The 20,406-nt window shown below is 47.6% G+C and overlaps 1 protein-coding gene across 3 annotated transcripts; it reads left to right on the top strand.

Annotated features, from left to right (window-relative positions):
- Positions 1–1,359: 1,359 nt before the first annotated feature.
- Positions 1,360–20,195, top strand: PLCD4 (phospholipase C delta 4). 3 transcript variants are annotated; one of them, XM_019445965.2, is made up of 15 exons: positions 1,360–1,426; positions 1,569–1,727; positions 3,016–3,244; positions 4,376–4,505; positions 5,334–5,565; positions 9,820–10,021; positions 11,558–11,702; positions 12,589–12,741; positions 15,493–15,687; positions 17,259–17,415; positions 17,756–17,872; positions 18,087–18,259; positions 18,797–18,932; positions 19,275–19,424; positions 19,503–20,195. In XM_019445965.2, the coding sequence occupies exons 1-15, from the start codon at positions 1,405–1,407 to the stop codon at positions 19,607–19,609; spliced, it is 2,307 nt and encodes a 768-aa protein (XP_019301510.1). In that variant the 5' UTR covers positions 1,360–1,404; the 3' UTR covers positions 19,610–20,195. The 3 variants fall into 3 exon arrangements, with proteins under 3 accessions (XP_019301510.1, XP_019301511.2, XP_053760815.1); XM_053904840.1 differs by lacking the exons at positions 1,360–1,426; positions 1,569–1,727; positions 3,016–3,244 and adding an exon at positions 17,022–17,117 and having other exon boundaries at positions 4,095–4,505; XM_019445966.2 differs by lacking the exons at positions 1,360–1,426; positions 1,569–1,727; positions 3,016–3,244 and adding an exon at positions 17,022–17,117 and having other exon boundaries at positions 4,093–4,505; positions 19,275–20,195.
- The last annotated feature ends 211 nt before the right edge of the window (positions 20,196–20,406 follow it).

Genomic DNA, 20,406 nt, shown 5'->3' with positions numbered 1-20,406 from the left:
CCAACTAAACAGAGATACGGCACTGATAGGCCATGTGACCTGAGACAAGTCACATCACATTTCTGGACTTCTGCTTTTCATTTATGAAATATAGGGAGTTGAACTTCACGATGTTTTAATGGAGCACTACCTGACTGATTTTAGAGATGCTTTTCAGGTTTTAGATACTCACCATTGTCAAAACTTTTAACTTATCAATTAAAAAACACAACAATTCTATTCAAGTGCAGCTCCTTTGCTTATACAAAGCATAGAGCTTTATGCTTCATGAACTTTGCCAGTTCCAGAAAGATTTCGTCAAGAGTTGATAATTTCTTATAGGGGCTACGTATCAAGTCTTCTAGTTCTTTTCAAGGGAAGTTTGTTGTTCCCTACCCAGGTCCTAAATTAGCATAGATCTTAAAGAAGGTTATCTTTTTTAGTAGGTAGAGAGGACTTGAAAACGCAGTTCTAGGACATCTGGGTGGCTCAGTCGGTTAGGCGTCTGACTTCAGCTCAGGTCATGATCTCACAGTCCTTGAGTTCGAGCCCCATGTCGGGATTTGTGCCAACAGCTCAGAGCCCGGAGCCTGCTTCAGATTCTATCTCTGTCTCTCTTTGCCCCTTCCCCACTCACGTTCTGTCTGTCTGTCTGTCTCTCTCTCTCTCTCTCTCAAAAATAAATAAACATTAAAAAAATGTAACAAAATGCAGTTCTGAGACTACATAACTTACCTGGTCCATTAAACTGAGAATAACTGTTAGGCCAAGGAGTATAAAATATGCTTTACTGTGTGAAGGCAGAAGGAGATGGCTTATTTTGCAAGTATGGCACTAAGTGTCACAGAAGAGACAAAAGAGATGCTCTGCCCTGGTCCCCAGGAGCTGGTTGATCTGTACAGGAGCGTGGAGAGGGCTCCCAAGATAGAGAAGCTGGGGTGATTCCATCTGGAGAAGAGAAGACTAGGATCTAGAGAGATTCCAGGTTCTTAAAGGGGGCAGCCAGCTTGATGGTAGTCCCTAATAATCAGGAGCTAAGAAGGATGATGCAGGTTACCCAGCGGAATACCCCCAGCGGGGTATTGGGCAGAAAGCTCTGGTGTAGCCCTCTCTGGAGCTGGCTATGGGAAACAGCAGAGGCTTTGGAATCAGACATATTTGGCTTTAAATTCTGAATCTTATGTGATCTGATGCAGGTTTCTTAGCCTCTCTAAGCCTCAGAGTCTAACAAACTCGAACTGGAAGTAAAAAGAGCTGAAGGGTCTGTAGATGAGGTACCTAGCACATAGTGGCCAGTCAGGGCACACTGGTTTCCTTCTCTTCCTCCTTTGATCTATTATTCTAAGACCACCAGTATTAACCCAAAGCTTTTTGTTCCTCCTTTCTCCTTTAGGTGACTGGCACCAGCTTGTGGAGCAGTAGGTGATGGTGTCCTTGATGCAAGGCCGTGAGTACCCCAGCAGGAGAGGAGGGCTTGGGGACACAGCCCAGGGAAGGGGAGGAGTCTGGACCCCTGTCCCAAGAGCTCCTCCTGGGCCCTCCACCCTCCCTGCCAGCTACCCACCCAGCCCCTTCTTCTCCTGGCCCAGGGCTGCCCATCAATCAAGATGTGCTGCTGATGCAGAAAGGCATGCTGGCGCGCAAGGTGAGGTCCAAAAGCTGGAAGAAACTAAGATACTTCAGACTTCAGGATGATGGCATGACAGTCTGGCATGCCCGGCAGGCGGGAGGCAAGGCCAAGCCCAGCTGTGAGTCACGTGGATAGCTAGGGGTGGGCGTGCTGGGTAGACAGGACTCTGAAGAGGCCAGCAGCTAGAAAGCAGGGGAGGGACCGGGATCCTACAATGTGTCCTTGTGCTGTCCCTCTTGTGTCTCTCTCCTAGCCTACAAAGTGGAAATTATAACAGCACTTGCCTCGTAAGGCTATTTATGAGGATTCAACCAGTTATTGCATGTAAAGGGCTTAGGAGAGCCCTAGCATATAATAAGGCTCAATAAATCACAGGTTATATTTTATTACTATTAAATTAAGGCATGATCTCAGGCATCGGGCTGCTTGGATTAAAACCCTTGCTCTGCAGCTTTCTAGCTGAGTGGACAAGTTACTTAAATTAAGCTTCAGTTTCCTCATCTGCAAAATAGGGATTAAACACTACCTGCCTAGATGGTTACAGGGACTAAATGAGTTCATGTATAAAGCACCTAGCATGGGACCTAAAGCCAGGATGCATTTAATGCATTAGCCACAATGATGAATATTTTTAAAAATCATAAATGCAACATAGCAGTGTGCATCCTATTGGCCAGAGATGCCTTATGAACCCTCTAAAAATCTGATCACAGGACACATCTAAGAGAGTCTGCTTTAGAGATATAATCAAAATTCACCAGCCACACCACCTCCAGCTGAGGAAAGGGGGTGGAAGAATTTCTCTGGCTCTCCCCTAGACATCTGGAAAGAGGAAGACCTCAAACCTGGAACAGGGGAATTGAATTTGGGCACATCACAATTCGGTGTAACTGCTACTATGTATACTTCAAGAGTGTTTCCTTCTGTCAGCCCTGACAGTCCTCCTGTGATGCCTCTACATGGGAGCTGAAATTCAGACAGGAGATAAGGCAGGATGTTGGTAAAGGGGGTTTAGAGCCCTGTCCCCTAGAGTCTAAGGACCTGAGACATTCTGTGGCCGGGCCACGGAAGGGACCACCCCTTATTTCAGATGAGAGCACAGAGGGGTTAAGTCATTTTGGTCTGTGTCACACTGCCAGCTGGTGGCCAAAAGCCAGGTCTTGCCACTCCCAACACAGGCCCCTTACCATGCTGCCTATGAAAATGGCCGTGACTCATGGGGAATCTTGAATCCCAGGGGTCTGCATCTCCCTGTACTAAGGATTCAGGGGTTTCATCCTGTGGAGGTTGGAGTTCCTCTTCCCTATGGCTTCACAGAGAGGAAGGGAGTAGTGGTCCTTGACCCTTAGCCCCTGCAATTTGGTGGATTCTCTTCCTCAGTGCCCCACTCGTTTCTTCTCCGGCAGTCTCAATCTCTGATGTGGAGACAGTGCGTGAGGGCCATGAGTCTGAGCTGTTGCGCAGCCTGGCAGAGGAGTTCCCCCTGGAGCAGGGCTTCACCATCGTCTTCCATGGCCGCCGTTCCAACCTGGACCTGGTGGCCAACAGCGTTGAGGAGGCCCAGATATGGATGCAGGGGCTCCAGCATTTGGTGGACTTTGTCACCAGCATGGATCAAAAGGAGCGGCTGGACCAGTATCAGCAGGATGGAGTCAGAGTGGGGACCAGGGGTCACTGAAGGAGCTGCAGGGCTAAGGATGGGGGGGTGGGTGCGGGGCATGTAGGGATAGGGGGGTCTAAGAGTCCAGTTGGGGTGGGCAAGGGCAGCTCAGGCCAATATGAGGCAGAGGATATTGGAGGAGTAATGGAGGCTTGGGACAGCAAAAAACAGCCAGGCAGAGAGTGGGCAGAAGTTAGGCCCTTCAGGATTGGGACAGTGAGAGGCAAAAGGCCAAACAAGGTACTGATCTTGAGAGCTGAACAGAAGATCCCAGTGGCATTAGCTGGCATAGGACTGGGAAGCGGCTTTAGTGGTGTTGACTGATTCAGGTTTCCTAGATTGTATTCACCTTCCATGCCAGTTCGTTCATTCATTTGCTCATTCATTCATTCATTCATTCATTTGCCATTTATTAAGCAGAAGGTGTCAGTCACTATACCACACTTTAGAAGTACAAAGATCAGTGAGACTCAGGCATTGTTTTGGTCGTTGGAAAAAAAATGGAATTGTGTAAGTAACCTAAGTATCTTAGAAGTGTTAGGGGACTTAGATTATTTGTGGGTGTTCAAAGGAAGGAGAAATACTTAATTCTAGCTAAGAGAGTTCTAAGAAAACGTTAGGCAGGAAGTTGCATTTGAGCCGAGCCTTGAAAAGGAGTAGAATTTGAACATAAAGAAGGAGGGAAAGGCTCTCCTGCCTGAGGGAATAGCATGAGTAAAGGCCCAGACATAGAACATTGAAGAGCAGGAGGGAGAGTGGGACATCAGAGAGTGGGGGGGTTGCTAAGTCTGGCCAAAGTACAGGGAGGATAGAGGTGTGGCGAGAAGATGGGTGGGGGCCAGCTCATGGGGGTGAAGACCTTCATCTATGTTAAGAAACTTGGGCTCCTTTCTGCAGGCAACAGGGAGGCCCCTGCAGGCACCTAAGCCATGCAAGGACAAGATAGATCTCTGGGGAGATTATTCTGGCAGCTAATGTGGAAAATGCATTGGCCATGGAGGAGAGACTGGGAAGATGATAGGGGAGAAGGTGTCAGTGGATGAACATGCACACTCATCTGCACACACAGACACACACATGGTGCTTTTGCCTTGACTCACACCTGGGTGGCTGAGTGACTGGTTCCAGCGTGGAGACAAGAACCAGGATGGTCGCATGAGTTTCCCAGAGGTCCAGCGGTTACTACACCTGATGAATGTGGAAATGGACCAGGAATATGCCTTGCAGCTTTTCCAAGTGAGTCTTTTGGGGAAGGGTTTTCAGAAGCCAGGCAAGGCCACATTCTCAGTTGGCCAGAAGTACTCTGGCCCCATCCAGCATCGCTCTTTGTTGAATCTCTCCTATGCACCCTACCACTATGCCAGGCTCGATGGAAAGTGTCGGGCATGCTTCTTACCCTTCGGTCTTCTTAGAAAGATGATTCATGGGGCACCTGGGTGGCTCAGTCAGTTAAGCATCTGTCTCTTGGTTTCAGCTCAGGTCATGATCTCACAGTTTGTGAGTTCGAGGCCTGCATCGGGCTCCACACTGACAGTGTAGAGCCTGCTTGGGATTCTCTCTCTCCCTCTCTCTCTTTCTCTCTCTGCCCTTTCCCTGCTCACACTCTGTCTCTCACAATAAATAAACTTTAAAAATCTTTTTTAATAAATTAATTTAAAAAAGGAAAGATGATTCATAATCTTATGAAAGGCAAACAATACATTACTATGTCGTAGCTCAAGGACCTCTCTGTCCATAGCCAGAATTTCACAGGTGCCTGGTATCAATGGAAAACTCCAACTGGAATGTGAGCAAATAGGAGGAGGGATCTTTTGACCTTGTTGGGGGGCATTTCACTCTTTCTAATTGAAGTTTTTCTCTAGTAGCAAATGGTGTGGCTGCCATTTTGCTTTTTACTTACCAAAGTGTCTTCTATGAACACTAAATGTCAGGAGTTCTGTGGGCATACTGTGGAAATGTGTTTGTATCCATCTGTCAGTAAGATTGCCCTTACAAGGCAAGTTGAAGCCATAAAATTTGCTCTTAAAAGGATTTGTCCACAGTCCTCTAAACCCTCTCTTGCAGGCAGCAGACACATCCCAGTCTGGGACTCTGGAAGGAGAAGAATTTGTAGAGTTCTATAAGGCGTTGACTAAGCGCCCTGAGGTGCAGGAAGTGTTTGAAAACTTTTCAGCTGATGGGCAGAAGCTGACCCTGTTGGAATTTGTGGATTTCCTCCGAGAGGAGCAGAAAGAAGGAGAAAGAGCTTCAGATCTTGCTCTGGAACTCATCGACCGCTATGAGCCTTCAGATAGCGGTAAGAGGGCCAGAGGGTGGAGAGGCACCGGTCATGGGGCGGGGAGGGGGACCAGGATTACAAAGGTCCAGAGCCAAGCTGCCTTCTGCCTAGCTCAGGGAAGGCTGAGTCTACCCGTATGCCAGTCCCTGTGCTATCATTTTCCTCTCATTCAACCACTCCCTGGGAAGGAGAGCAGCGATTTCCTTCCCAAGTAAGACAGGAGTCTCCCATCGTGCTGGATCTCTCCAGAGGAAGACCCTTCCTTAAGTCCCCTCTCTTCCACTCTGCTCCTGCTTCACTTTCAGAATAAGTTCTTCCTGGTATCAACGTTTGTCCCCAGGGGAAAAGGGAGATCCTTGGTCCTCTTGCCTTGGCTTCTCCTCTAGCACATATGATTCCTCTTCCTCTAGCTCCTTCATGGTCCCTGTTTGTTGTTTCTTTAAGTGCTGGGTCTCTGCCCTTTCCTGAGCTCTCCAAATTCTCCGAGTGGTTCTTGAGTCGCTAAGCCCCTGGGGAAGGAAGCTAGCCAGTCCCTGGCTGAGGGGGCGTGATGAGGAGGCCAGTCACCTAGCTTTTAGTAAGCACCACTAACATACGCCCTCTCTGCCTTCAGACCTTTCTCCCTGCCCCTTCAGTGGACATCTCCCTGCCCTCCATGCCCTTCAGAATAGCAGGAACTGACATTAATAATAGGTGATTTACAAGGCACTTTCACATCACTTGCTTCATTTAGTCCTCCCTACAACCTTGTAAATCAAAAGCATAATCTTTATTCAGCTTCTGCTAAGTATCCCGTCATGTGCCAACATTGCTACATGCCTTTTCTCTCCTCATCCTTCCAATGGCCTGTTGAAGTGGGTTCTGTTACTAAGTCAGTTGTGCGAAAGAAGAGAACTAGAGTTTAGAAAGATCAAATGAGCTGCTCAAAGCCAACAGCTAATGAGAGGAAGAATCAGGATTCAAACCCGAGTCACTTGACCCTTTCCTCATACCTCTGTGGAACATGAGGATTAGAGACGAGATGAACGAGAGCTGGACAAGGGACCCACATTTCCAGGTCTCAACTCCCAACGCCCTTTCATTCATTCGTTCACTCACTACGTCAGCCAATGCTTATTGAGCACCTGTCATGGGCCAGGACCTAGGCTCAGGACCAGAAATACAGCAGGAGGAGGTTGGACAAGGACACTGCCCTCATGGAACTTAGAGTCAAACAGAAAGGTCTGGAATCGCTGATTCCAGATACCTGTTCATGCTCAGAGAAGAAAGGGGGCTATAAAGAAATCATTTCAGAAAACTAAACAGAAGAAGAATGCCAAGGCTTTAGAAGTGGGATCTTCCCTTTCCAGTGCAGGATCTGGTAGACATCAGTTACATTTATTCTACTGCCGGTCCTTCTGGATGTTCCCTCCCCTGCATTCACCTGGCAGTTACTATACTCTGGCTGCAGAGCATCGTATCAGCCAGGAGACCTGGGCTCAATTCCCCACTGTACTTCTTTTTTTTTTTCTTTTTCCTTTTTAAAAATTATTTATTTATTTTTAAATTTACATTCAAGTTAGTTAGCATATAGTACAATAATAATTTCAGGAGTAGAGTCCAGTGATTCATACCCTACATATAACATCCAGTGCTCATCCCAACAAGTGTCCTCCTTAATGCCCCTTGCCCGTTTAGCCCATGCCCCCACCCACAGCCCCTCCAGCAACCCTCAGTTTGTTCTCTATATTTAAGAACCTCTTATGTTTTGTCCCCCTCCCTGTTTTTATATTATTTTTGCTTTCCTTCCCTTATGTTCATCTGTTTTGTATCTTAAATTCTACATATGAGTGATATGATATTTGTCTTTCTCTGACTGACTTGTTTCACTTAGCATAGTACCCTCTGGTTCCATCCACGTTGTTACAAATGGCAAGATTGCATTCTTTTTGATTGCTGAGTAATACTCCATTGGATATATAAACCACATCTTCTTTGTCCATTCATCCATTGATGGACATTTGGGCTCTTGCCATACTTTGGCTATTGTCGATACTGCTGCTATAAACATGGGGGTGCATGTGTCCCTTCGAAACAGCACACCTGTATCCCTTGGATAAATGCCTAGTAGTGCAATTGCTGGGTCATAGGGTAGTTCTATTTTTAGTTTTTTGAGGAACCTCCATACTGTTTTCCAGAGTGGCTGCACCAGCTTGCATTCCCACCAACAATGTAAAAGAGATCCACATCCTCGCCAATATCTGTCATCATCTGAGTTAATTTTAGCCATTCTGACAGGTGTGAGGTGGTATCTCATTGTGGTTTTGATTTGTATTTCCCTGATGATGAGTGATGTGGAGCATTTTTCATGTGTCAGTTGGCCATCTGGATGTCTTCTTTGGACAAGTGTCTATTCATGTCTTTTGCCCATTTCTTCACTGGATTGTTTGATAAGTTCTTTTTAGATTTTGGATACTAACCCTTTATCTGATATGTTGTTAGCAAATATCTTCTCCCATTCTGTCAGTTGCCTTTGAGTTTTGCTGATTGTTTCTCTCACCATGTAGAAGCTTTTTATCTTAATGAGGTCCCAATAGTTCATTTTTGCTTTTGTTTCCCTTGCCTCCAGAGACATGTTGAGTTAGAAGTTGCTGCAGCCGAGGTCAGAGAGGTTTTTGCCTGCTTTCTCCTCTTCCCCACCGTACTTCTTACTAACTGAGTAGCCCTGGGCAAAGTGAGACATGGTTTGCTCATTTGTAAAATAATTGGTTACCGAATGAAATGATGAACATGAGAAGTATCTGGCAACTGTGGATTTACCCTCATGATTTAAGTTATTACTGTCAAGAAGAAAACTTCCTGCCTGACTTCCTGCCACTGCTTTTCTCCATCTCTAGGCCTTGTCAAAGCTGGAGCAAGGAAGCTGGGCATTAGAGTCAAGTTGTTTGGCCTCCCAAGAGAACCCCCCCTGCAGTGTTGTTAACCTCAGTGAGATGGCATAGCCCAGTGATATGGGTGTGGCTCAGACACCTGGCTGCCTGGGTTCAAATCCCAGCTCCTTCACTTACTAGTTATGTTACCTAACCTCTCAGGGCGGGTTATATTATATCTGCCTCATCATGTCGGTGAGAGCATTAAGAGAGATGCTGCATGGAACGTCCCAGGTATAAGTGCTCAGTATTAGTTGTCATTGTTGGTATTGTATGAAGCCCATGCTGAGATGGGTGAGGGCTATGGAAGGAGTGACAGGACCCTACCATCAAAGAAAGTGTAGTGTAAGGTGATATTGGACAAATACTTTTCAAAATACCATCTAAGAATTGATGATAGGAAGAAACCCTCAGGTCATGGTCGGCAGCAGCTACGCAGCCCAGGGAATAAACCACAGGTACCTCGGTCATGCCACTGAGTCTTTGACTTTGTTTCTCTCTGGTCCTCAGCTTCCCCATCTATAAAATTAACCCTTTGCACTGAATACTATGCTGTCCATTATGGTAACCATGAGCTCTGTGTGACTATTTACATTTAGATTAACTAAAATCAGGGTGCCTGGCTGGCTCAGTTGGAAGAGCATGGGACTCTTAATCTCGGGGTCATGAGTTCAAGCCCCACACTGGGTGTAGACATTACTTAAAAGAATAAATAAATTAAAACTTAAAAAATAATAATTAGCTAAAATCAAAATTTTAAATTCAGTTCTTCAGTCACACAACCACATTTCAGGTGCTCGGTAGCCATATGTGTTTAGAAGCTACCATACTGGATGGCACAGAATAGAACATTTCCATCATTGCAGAAAGTTCTATTGGATAGCACTGGATTAGAATGATTAAAATGATTTGTTTTTAACTAATACTTTTTTTTTTAAGCTTATATATTTTTGAGAGAGACAGAGAGACCATGAGTGGGGGAGGGGCAGAGAGAGAAGGAGAGAGAATCCCAAGCAGGCTCCCAGCTCAGCACAGAGCCCGACGTGGGGCTCAATCCCACAACTGTGAGATTGTGATCGGAGCCGAAATTAGGAGTTGGATGCTCAACCACCTGAGCCACCCAGGCACTGCTGGACTAGAATGATCTTAATGTTTCTCCTTGTAGCTTTAACTTTCTCTGAGGGTGGCGATGATCGAAGTGACAGTGGGTGGGGCACATTTTGGGATCTAGAGGCTGGGAGTGGACACCATCTATAAGTCAGGACTCTGGAAGAGGGGGTGGGGTGAAAGACGGGCTGGGGTTGTGCTGGGATGCTCTCACTCAGAGCTTCTCACTCTGGCATTCCCCTGCTCCCCACCTTAGGCAAAGTGCGACATGTGCTGAGCTTGGATGGCTTCCTCAGCTACCTCTGCTCGAAGGATGGCGATGTCTTCAACCCAGCCTGCCTCCCCATCTACCAGGATATGACTCAACCCCTGAACCACTATTATATCAACTCCTCTCACAACACCTACCTAGTGGGGGACCAGCTTTGTGGCCAGAGCAGCGTCGAAGGATATATACGGTGCAGCGGGAAGGGCTCCAGCTCATGAGAAGGGGCCATCTGTGCTCTCAGTAGCTAACAGGGATTGAGAAGATGTCCTGGGGGTGGGGGGGGGGGGGGGGCTTGGGGCTGAGGATCCATGGATCCCTGGGAGACTTGAAGGACATGTTGAAGACTGACAGGAGACTAGTATTGAAACTCTATGGGTATATAGAGCTGCTTTCTTTTTCATAAGCTGTGAAATGCTCCTGGAACCCAGAGGTCCTGACAGGTTTATTTTGAACAAATAAAGTAAATGTTACACAAAAGCAGTAGTGCATAGAAGTTAGAAACGTATGTTCTGGAGTCGGACCATTTGAGGTCAAATCCTAGCTCTCTCAGAGCTTGGTACTCTGATTCTAAGTACTTAACCCCTCTGTACTTCAGTTTCCCCTTCTATGAAATAGGGATGATAACAATGCCTATTCTGAGTTGTGAGGACTTTTAAAAATGTTTATTTATTTATTTTTGAGTGGGGCAGGGGCAGGGGCAGGGCAGAGAGAAGAAGACAGAGAATCCCAAGCATGCTCCACGTTGTCAGCACAGAGCCCGATGTGGGGCTCGATCTCACGAACCTCAGATCATGCATGACCTGAGCTGAAATCAAGAGTTGGACACTTAACCGACTGAGCCACCCCGGCTCCCCCTGAGTTGTGAGGATTAAATGAGATAATCCATGTGTTAATAGCTAATAAGTGGTATCTGCTTTTATTGTGATTATCTGTGGTTAGATTGAATAGTCAAGATATCTTGACTTACAGTGCCAGCAACTGAACTAGCAGCTTCAGGGTATACAAAGATTAGTGAAATATATTGTTTCTGCCCCAGGACATTCAGTAGAGAAAATAAAGTATAAATTTACTGAGAGTTTGAGGGGTGCTTGGCTGGCACAGTTGGTAGAACATGCAACTCTTGATCTTGGGGTCGTGAGTTCAAGCCCTATGTTGGGCATAGAGCTTACTTTAAAAACAAACAAATAGGGGTGCCTGGGTGGCTCAGTTGGGTTAAACATCCGACTTTGGCTCACGTCATGATCTCGCAGTTTGTGAGTTCCAGCCCCACGTCAGGCTCTGTGCTGACAGCTCAGAACCTGGAGCCTGCTTTGGATTCTGTGTCTCCTTCTCTCTCTGCCCCTCCCCCACCTGTGCTCTGTCTCTCTCTGTCTCTCAACAATAAATAAATGTAAAAACAAACAAACAAATTTCCTAAGAGTTTAAATAACTCAGGGGCTGCAGAACGGTACACAACCAGAACACCAGAAGCATCATGAGGCAATATGTGATGACTTGCTGAAGGCAGCCTGTGAGTTAGGTGGGCTGGGGGTGGGGGGGTGGGTGGAGGTGGTGAGAGCTGTCACAGTGTTCCAGTGGACAGAGAAAGGCCCACGGAGATGTAGCATGAAAGGGTCTTAACAGATAAGTGCCACCGAGCACTGTTCTCTCCAGAGTGGGTAAGGGTCCCTAGTCGGAAGAGGAGACCTTGACCTCTCTGTCTCTTGGCGTTTGGGGTTTTTTGCAGGGCCCTGAAGAGGGGGTGCCGCTGTGTGGAGGTGGATATATGGGACGGACCTAGTGGGGAGCCTATCGTTTACCATGGACACACCCTGACCTCCCGCATCCCGTTCAAAGATGTCGTGGCCACTGTAGCACAGTACGCCTTCCAGGTAGGAGCCCCGGGATGAGCATACTGGTGAGGGAAGATGATCTGAGGGAGGAGCGGCTGGCTCTGGATCTGCAGAGGGTAGAGGGATCCAGGGGAGGTCATATCAAATAGCATATATGTGTAACTGAAACATCGGGCGAATGTTAAGGGATTATGAATAAGGGTTGGGTATGTCATCAGTAATTAGTAGTCAGAGAGGCTATTGCTAGAGATTAGTAACTAGTACCTTGAATAACTGTCACCTATTTGGGAGAGGGTGGATAAGGAAGCAGAGAAGATGGTGGGTAGGGCTGGGGGACAAGAGGAATCGGGAGATGAGAGTGTCACATGAGCACATAGTTAGGGGAATGGCCTAGCCTTCCCACTCTGAGGCTAAACACTCAAAGGTCCCAGAGGGACCTGGGTCAGACCTGGTACAAGTCTCAGATTTGGGATCCCAAGAATGACTTTTTAATTTTTCTTCTTATTTATTTATTTATTTATTTTTATTTTTATTTTTATTTTTATTTTTTTGAGAGAGAGAAAGAGCATGCACAAGTAGCAGGGAGGCAGAAGAGGGGCGGGGAGAGAATTCCAAGCAGGTTCCAGACTATTAGCCTGGAGCCTGACACTGGGCTTGAACTCACCAACCGTGAGATCATGACCTGAGCCGAAATTAAGAGTCGGGCACTTAACCGACTCTGCCACCCAGGCGCTCCCCCAACAGTGACTTTTAAACATGGGGTGGGCCCCAGACCCAGAAAGACCTCCTTGACACCTGGAATCGGGTCAGAGGAGTTTAGCCATCAGGGTACTCCGCTGAGTGAGTCACCAGGGGAGGCCTGGAGATGCAAGGAAGTTACAGGCTATAGAACTCTGGCTCCAGCGTCCCCTCCCTTCCCTATCAGACATCAGACTACCCAGTCATCTTGTCCCTGGAGAACCACTGCACGTGGGAGCAGCAGCAGGTCATGGCGCTTCATCTGACTGAGATCTTGGGGGAGCAATTGCTGAGCACAACCTTGGACGGGCTGCTGCCCACTCAACTGCCCTCGCCTGAGGTAGGCGCCCTGTTCCCCGAGCCCGGGCTCTACCGTGGCTTCCATACCCTCCCCATCTCGGCTCCTTCCTCCATGCCCCTCCTTTCCCTTCTCCTCACCCTCAGATGGATTATCCTTCTCTTTAATATCTTGGAGACAACTTTTTTTTAATTAAAAAATTTTTATTTTAGAGAGGGAAAGAACATGAGCAGGGGAGAGGGACAGAAGGAGAGAGAGAGAGAGAGAGAGAGAGAGAGAGAGAGAGAGAGAGAGAGAATCCCAAGCAATCTCCACACTCACGTGGAGCCCAGTGTGGGGCTCAATACCATGACCCGATGTCCCAACAATTTTAATTTTTAAAAAATACAATTGAATACAGAATTGTTTATAGTTCTCTAAATTTTAAATCAATTATTTACTTATTTCTTTTTTCAATGGAAATATCTTTTTTTTCCTGATAGTTCATAATTATTGTAGACTATACAAATAATATACAGAAAGGGAAGTCCCCCACCATAATCTCAGCCTCTCCCAAAACAGCTGTCAATAGATTTTTAAGGTTCATTTATTTTGAGAGAGATAGAGAGAGAGAGAGAGAGAGAGAGAGTGAATATGAGTGGAGGAGGGACAGAGAAAGAGGGAGAGAAAATCCCAAGCAGACTCTACGCTCCACAGTAAGCCTGATCCGAGGTCGATCTCACGACCCTGAGATCATGACCTGAGCTGAAATCAAGAGCTGGAAAGCTTAGCCGACTAAGCCACCCAGGTGCCCTGTCAATAGTTTTTTTTTAATGCTTATATAAACATGTGTGTGTATATATATTTATGTTTTTAAAAACGTGCATGGGGTCCTTTTCTATATCCCTTTTATATTTCACATACCGTATATATCATGGATGTCTTTTCATGTATAATTTTGCTCCTTCTAATAGCTATTCTATTTCCTATGTGGTATTCTATTTTCTGTTATGAACCATCGTTTATTCAACCAGTAAATGGTAATCATTCAGGTTGTTGCTAAGTTTTCATTTTTACATACAGCTTTGTCCATTTATTCTTTCTGTGAGATGGGTTTCTAGAAGTAAAATTGCTGGGTTGGAGAGTTTGCATGTTGATATTTTGGTAATTATTACCAAGTTGCCCCCGGAGGAAAAAAACCAAATTGCATTCCAACCAACAGTGTAAGATAATGACTACAAACAACTCCAGTAGTGAGATGATTCAGAGTGGCAAATGTGGAAAAAAAAAAAAAAAGAAAGAAAGAAAAGTTCAAGTTTTTAAAAAAGAAAGGTCTATATTTTCTTCTTTTGGATTAATTTATATTATTTACCCACTTTTATTGGGGTTTATAATCTTTTTTTAAATTTTATTTTAGATAGAGCTCATACAGGGTAGGGAGGGGCAGAGGGAGAGAGAGAGAGAGAGAGAGAGAGAGAGAGAGAGAGAGAGAGAGAATCTTAAGCAGACTCATGCTCAGCATGGAGTCTGACTTGGGGCTCAATCCCATGACCCAAGCCAAAATCAAGAGTTAGACACTCAACTGACTGAGCTACCCAGGAACCCCAGGTCACCCTGGGTTTGTAATCTTTGTTGATACATAACAAATTTGTTTGTTTTACAGAGATGATTCCTAAGCAAGAAACTGTAGTTGCGGTTTTATTTATTTATTTACTTACTTACTATTTATTTATTTATTTATTTAGGAGAGACAGAGGGAGAGAGAGCATCAGCAGGGGAGGGGCAGAGAGAGAGGGAGTCACAGAATCCGAAGTGAGCTGCAGGCTCTGAGCTGTCAGCACAGAGCCCAATGTGGGGCTCGAACACTTGAACCATGAGATCATGACCTGAGCCAAAGTCTGATGCTTAACTGACTGAGCCACCCAGGCGTCCCTGTTTGTTTGTTTGTTTTATTATTTTTAAGTAGGCTCCATGCCCAATGTGGGGCTTGAACTCACGACCCTGAGATGAAGAGTCCCCTGCTCTCCCAACAGAGCCGGTCAGGTGCCCCTATAACAAGTTTTTAAATGTTAAAGATATAAATGCTTTGGAAAATATCTGTTTTTGCAGTCTTTGCTTTTGGACTATTGCATCTTCTGCCTTATTGGGGATTTTGTTTTTAATGTTTATTTATTTTTGACAGAGAGAGAGAGAGAGACAGAGCACAAATGGGGGAGGGGCAGAGAGAGAGGGAGACACAGAATCCGAAGCAGGCTCCAGGCTCTGAGCTGTCAGCCCGACGCAGGGCTCGAACCCACAAATTGTGTGATCATGACCTGAGCCGAAGTCGGACGCTCAACCGACTGAGCCACCCAGGCGCCCCATGCCCTATTGGGGATTTGAAGCTTTATGTAGTCAAATCTGCCAGTCTTTTTTATGTCTTCTGAGTTTTCATCTCCTGTTTTTTTTTCTTCTTTTTTCCACTTCCTGTTTCTAAAGGCTTTCCCACTGAAAGATTATTCAAAAAGATTCTCTATTTTTTTCTGATACTCTTAGTTCTTTACATTTAAATCTTTAATCTGGGAGAAATCTTCAAATGTGAGGTAGGGGTCCCATGTATTGTTTTCCAAATGGATAGGGATGTTACAAATTGGCTTAAGGATAGGGAATCCCTACTGTATGTATCATGCAGCGCCCCGCCCCCCACCATGGGCACTCCTGACCACCCACTTCCCCTGTCTTTGAGGTGGTCCCATCAGAGCAGTGGGCACTGCATGGTCCCCAGGAGGGGCCCAGAGCAGACAAGTAAACAAGTCCCTTCATTTCCACCCCCAGGAACTTAGGAGGAAGATCCTGGTGAAGGGGAAGAAGCTACAGACCCTTGAGGAGGACCTCGAGGAAGAGGAAGAGGAGGAAGTGCTGGAGTCTCAACTGGAGGGAGAGCAGGAGGCTAAGCCAGAGCTGGAGGCCCAGTTTGAGTCTGAGCCCCAGGAGCTGAGCCCCCGCAGTAAGGACAAAAAGAAGGACAAGGTGGGCCAGGAGGGTGGTCTTTCCGCTCTAGCACTGGGTCGGTCTGTACCATAAGCTGAGTTCGTGTGTGGAGAGACTAGAGCCAAGCAAGGTGGAGAGCCAAGGAGCAAAACGCCCCTTACCCCCAGAAAACGAGGTGTAGGGATGGCACCACTATATATGGTCAGAGAGAGAGAGAGAGAGAGAGAGAGAGAGAGAGAGAGAGATTGCAGTGGCTTTCCAACTTCTTTGGGCCATGAAATCTTTTTCGAATGAAATCTTATACGGGTGCTCCGTATACAAAAGAGATAAATGTGGAGCTGTCCTAGGTGGAGCACCTATTTGGCTCTCTCCTGGGTCCCCCCGCTGACTCCTGAGATATCTTTTTAAAATAACCATTTTTTAATGTTCATTTTTTGAGAGCAAGCAAGCTCAGGTCGGGGAGGGGCAAAAGAGAAAGACACAGAATCCAAAGCAGGCTTCAGGCTTTGAGCCATCAGAACAGAGCCTGACATGGGGCTTGACCCCACGAACCAAGAAATCATGACTTGAGCTGAAGTCAGATGCTTGACCGAGTCATCCAGGCGCCCCTCCTGAGACATCTTTGTACTAATTCTCAATCTTCTTAAAGGCCAGATTGAAAACCACTGGTGTGGGGAGAGCAGGGAGAGGAGAAGGAGGGAGGGAGGAAAGGAGGGAGGGAGGGAGAGAAAGAGGACAAAAACACGCTCTACTGTATTGGGTAAGTAGGGCTTAGTGGAGGGACGCCTGTGGCCTCATCTAAAATGAGCTTAGAGAAAGCTTCTTGGAAAAGGTGACTCTGAGAAGGGGCCGGAAATGACCAAAAAGAAGGAACAGAAAGTCAGGGAAGGTGAAAGCTTCAAGAAGGCTGTGCCAAGGTGGTCCAACTCCCTGTGGGGAAGGGGTGCCATTGGTGGGTCCGCCAAGATCCTGGTTTGAAGCCTGCATTTCCTTCTCATGCGCTTCCTTGACTTAGCTGACTAACTGCTGGCTTACCCTGTCCTCTCTGGGGCTGTGGTGTCTAACCTGCTACCATGTCCAGGGAAGGAAATGGGAATTCAGGAGACAAATGTAACGCTATTACTCTGGGACCCTCACATCCTTCCAGGTGTGACTTCCATGCCCATTTGCATACCTTGCATCTGTCTGGGTTTGACCAAAATTCACTATTGTTTTAAAAGATGAGAGGTAGGGAGGATGACACCCCTCTGCTTAAAAATCATTACAAACCTGTTGCCCAGAAAGTAACAGTAGAGCAGACCCTTTAAGCCCAGAAGCTGAAACCAGTCCCATCAGTGTATGTAGACTGCCTTTATTCCCATTCCCATCCCCAGGTTGTGATGTGTCCGCCGTTTTGTATGCCTATCTGTTGTCAGATTATGGTTCAGGCTCCTAGTTCCAAGCATGAGTCCCTTCTCTTTCCCAAGCAGGTGAGGCAGGAGGGGGAATGCAATGGGGAGGCAGTGGGCAGAGGCTCAGGCTGGGTGGGGAAATTCAGATCCTGGCCACCGGCCCCTTCCTCTCAGATCGCTGAGGGTTCAATTTCATCTTCCTATTTTCTCCTTTTCCAGAAATGCAAACCCATCATGTGTCCATCCCTCTCTGCCCTGGTTGTCTACTTGAAGGCCGTCTCATTCCACAGCTTCACTCACTCGAGGGAGCACTACCGCTTCTATGAGACATCATCTTTCTCTGAAACCAAGGCCAAGAGCCTCATCAAAGAGGCTGGTCAGGACCGAAAGGAAGGGCCAGGGAGGGAATTGGGATGAGTAGGGTCAGGCTGCTGGGCAGGCAGATGAGTCCCAAGAAAGAGGACAAAGGGACAAAGGAGAGACGAGGGAGCTACGAAACTCCTCAGAGTAGGCACAGGGACAGGAGTTATGAGTAGTGGGCTCATGGCTCCAGGGATAGGGAACCTGGGGAGACGGGTCAGGATGGAACAGAGAGTCATGGTGAAGCCTTCCGGAGCTGGCCTTGCGAGGTGCTGGGCACAAGAGTGAAGTACCTGGGGCCAGGGAAGTGGTGGAATCCACTCCATTGCCATCTCCCTACTATATCCCTTTTGCAGGCAATGCGTTTGTGCAGCACAACGCCTGGCAGTTAAGCCGTGTGTATCCCAGTGGCCTGAGGACAGATTCGTCCAACTACAACCCCCAGGAACTCTGGAATGCGGGTTGCCAGATGGGTGAGGGGGCAGCAGGGACAAGGAGGAGGGAGGGGAAGGGCCACAGGTGGCAAGAGGGCCGGGGAATGCTTGAAGTGTGCTAGGCTGAGAAAGATGCTAAGGGGGTGTTCCCAGCAGGCCCTCTTCTACCCAACACATTTCCTTACTCCCCTGAAAGAGGGCCTAGATGGTTCCTGAGATACATCCTTCCTTCCTATTCTCCTGGGGCTCTCAGTGGCTATGAATGTGCAGACTGCGGGGCTGGAGATGGACATCTGTGATGGGCTCTTCCGCCAGAACGGTGGCTGTGGCTATGTGCTGAAGCCAGACTTCCTGCGTGACACCCAGAGTTCCTTCCACCCAGAGAGGCCCATCAGCCCTTTCAAAGCCCAGACCCTCCTAATCCAGGTACCTTGGAGAGGAGAAACTGTCAGGCAGAGCCTAGGGTAGCTGGGATAGAAGCAGGGGGAGGAGATGGCTGGGCCTGGTGGGAGCGTGATGGGTGAATTCCTCACGAGGCGGCACAGCCCAACTGTGAACAGTGTGGTCTTTGGGGCCAGTTGCCTCGGTTCAAGTCCGTTCACGGGCTGTGTACCTCTGGGCAGGTTCCTTAACCTCTGGCTCCTCACCTGCAGAATGGGGGTATGATACCACCCACCTCACAGGGTTGTTGTGATTAACATAAAGTGCCTACAACAATGTCTGGTGCAGAGTAAATGCAGGAAAGGGGTTGCTGACGTTAACATACCTGCTTCCAAACCTTGTTAAATTTCTACTTGGATGCATTTTAAATTGCAGGTAGATTACTAGAAGAGAATGTATTACCCAAATCCAGAAGCCGTAGCGCAAGGTCCTGTGTATCCCCGCCCCCCTCCCCTGGGTGTAAGAGTGAGCTGGAGCGGGGCTGGGAACAGGAACTATTGAGGTTCCAAGTCCTGCTTACAGGTGATCAGTGGTCAGCAACTCCCCAAGGAGGACATGACTAAAGAGAGGTCCATTGTGGATCCACTGGTGAGAGTTGAAATCTTCGGTGTCCGCCCAGACACAACCCGGCAAGAGACGAACTATGTGGAGAACAATGGTGAGACTGGGCAGTGCTGGGGGGAGAGGAGGAACATGGCCGTTTTCCTACCATGCTGCCCTCCATGAAGCACAGTCCTGGTCACCACCCCTCTCCCACCCCCAAGAGGAGCAGTGTAGAACGGGACAAAGAAGGGCTCGGACATCTTGGGTCTGAGTCCTGGCCCCTTACTTATAAGCTCCGACAGTGTGGGCAAATTGCTCACCCACTCTGGGCCTCCATTGCCTCACCTCGACTCCCTCACACTGATCGCTCTGAAAATCACAGTGGCCCGGGATGGGGTTAAAGAAAACTGCCAATGATCTGTCCCTTCACTCCCACCGTCTTTCACCCCCTCTTCAGGTTTTAATCCATACTGGGGGCAGACACTATGCTTCCAGGTCCTGGTGCCTGAACTGGCCCTGCTGCGTTTTGTGGTAAATGATTACAACTGGAAAACCCGACACGACTTTATTGGGCAGTACACACTTCCTTGGACCTGCATGCAACAAGGTGGGCCGGTCCCCCAAGCCCTGGCCAGCGGTCCAGCTCCGGCTCCCTTCCTAATGCTGTCCTCCTGCCCCTTTCCAGGCTACCGCCACATACACCTACTCTCCAAGGACGGCACCAGCCTCCATCCAGCCTCCATCTTTGTGCATATCTGCATCCGGGAAGGACTAGAGGGGGATGAATCCTAAGGCGGGCACTTCTTGGGAAGGGTGGGTGCGCTGGCTTGAGACGGTAAGAAAAACCTGGAAGGATGCTCCAGAAGGCAAACAGAGGTGGTAAAAACCAGGTTTTGGGTTGTGCATTCCTAAGCACAAAATTACCTCACCTTTCCTAACAAGCAAATCTAGGACCTGATCTTTCACTCTCTCTCTCTTCCCTTTCTTCGTTTTTCCACCTGTGGTATCTTTTCTGCCCCTTTCTTCGCATACTCTCCGCTGGACTTCCTTCCTCTTGCCACAGCCTCAATCCCATACCTCAGTCCCAAAGGATGAATCTCTTTCATCAACCCTGGCTCAAACGATGGTTGCCACCAGAAACCCAGAGAGGGGCTTGGAGCAGAGAAACACCAAGAGGCATTATCCCCTCCACACTAACTTCCTTAAAGCTCAGAGCCAAGGAAAGGATAGACCAATCCTCCAGATTCCCCAGGCAAAGGCTGGGGAAGGAGACCTGACCCCAAGACTACACGGACTCTTAAGAGAACACTGCACAGCCGAGTCCCCACTGGACTGCTCTTCCCTAGTCCCACTTGTATAAACAGAGCTTTTCTCCCCAGTTGTGCTTGAGTATGGTCTGTCACTGTCGGGCAAGAGGAAGTATGAAGGTTGGGAGACATTCAGGTAGACAGGTGGGCTAGGGAAAGGGTAGGAAAATAAGAAATTTCCAGGGGCCCCTGCATGTGCTACATAATGTAGAAAGGTTCATTAGTATAGCTTCTAAGGGCAAAAGGAGGAGACAAAGGGTATGTGATCCCAACCCTGCTGAG

This window comes from Panthera pardus, unplaced genomic scaffold, assembly GCF_024362965.1.
Source record: "Panthera pardus isolate Hobbes unplaced genomic scaffold, ASM2436296v1 HiC_scaffold_10, whole genome shotgun sequence".
Taxonomy (NCBI): domain Eukaryota; kingdom Metazoa; phylum Chordata; class Mammalia; order Carnivora; family Felidae; genus Panthera; species Panthera pardus.
Note: the sequence above shows the minus strand (reverse complement) of the source record. Positions and strands in the feature narration are given on the sequence as shown.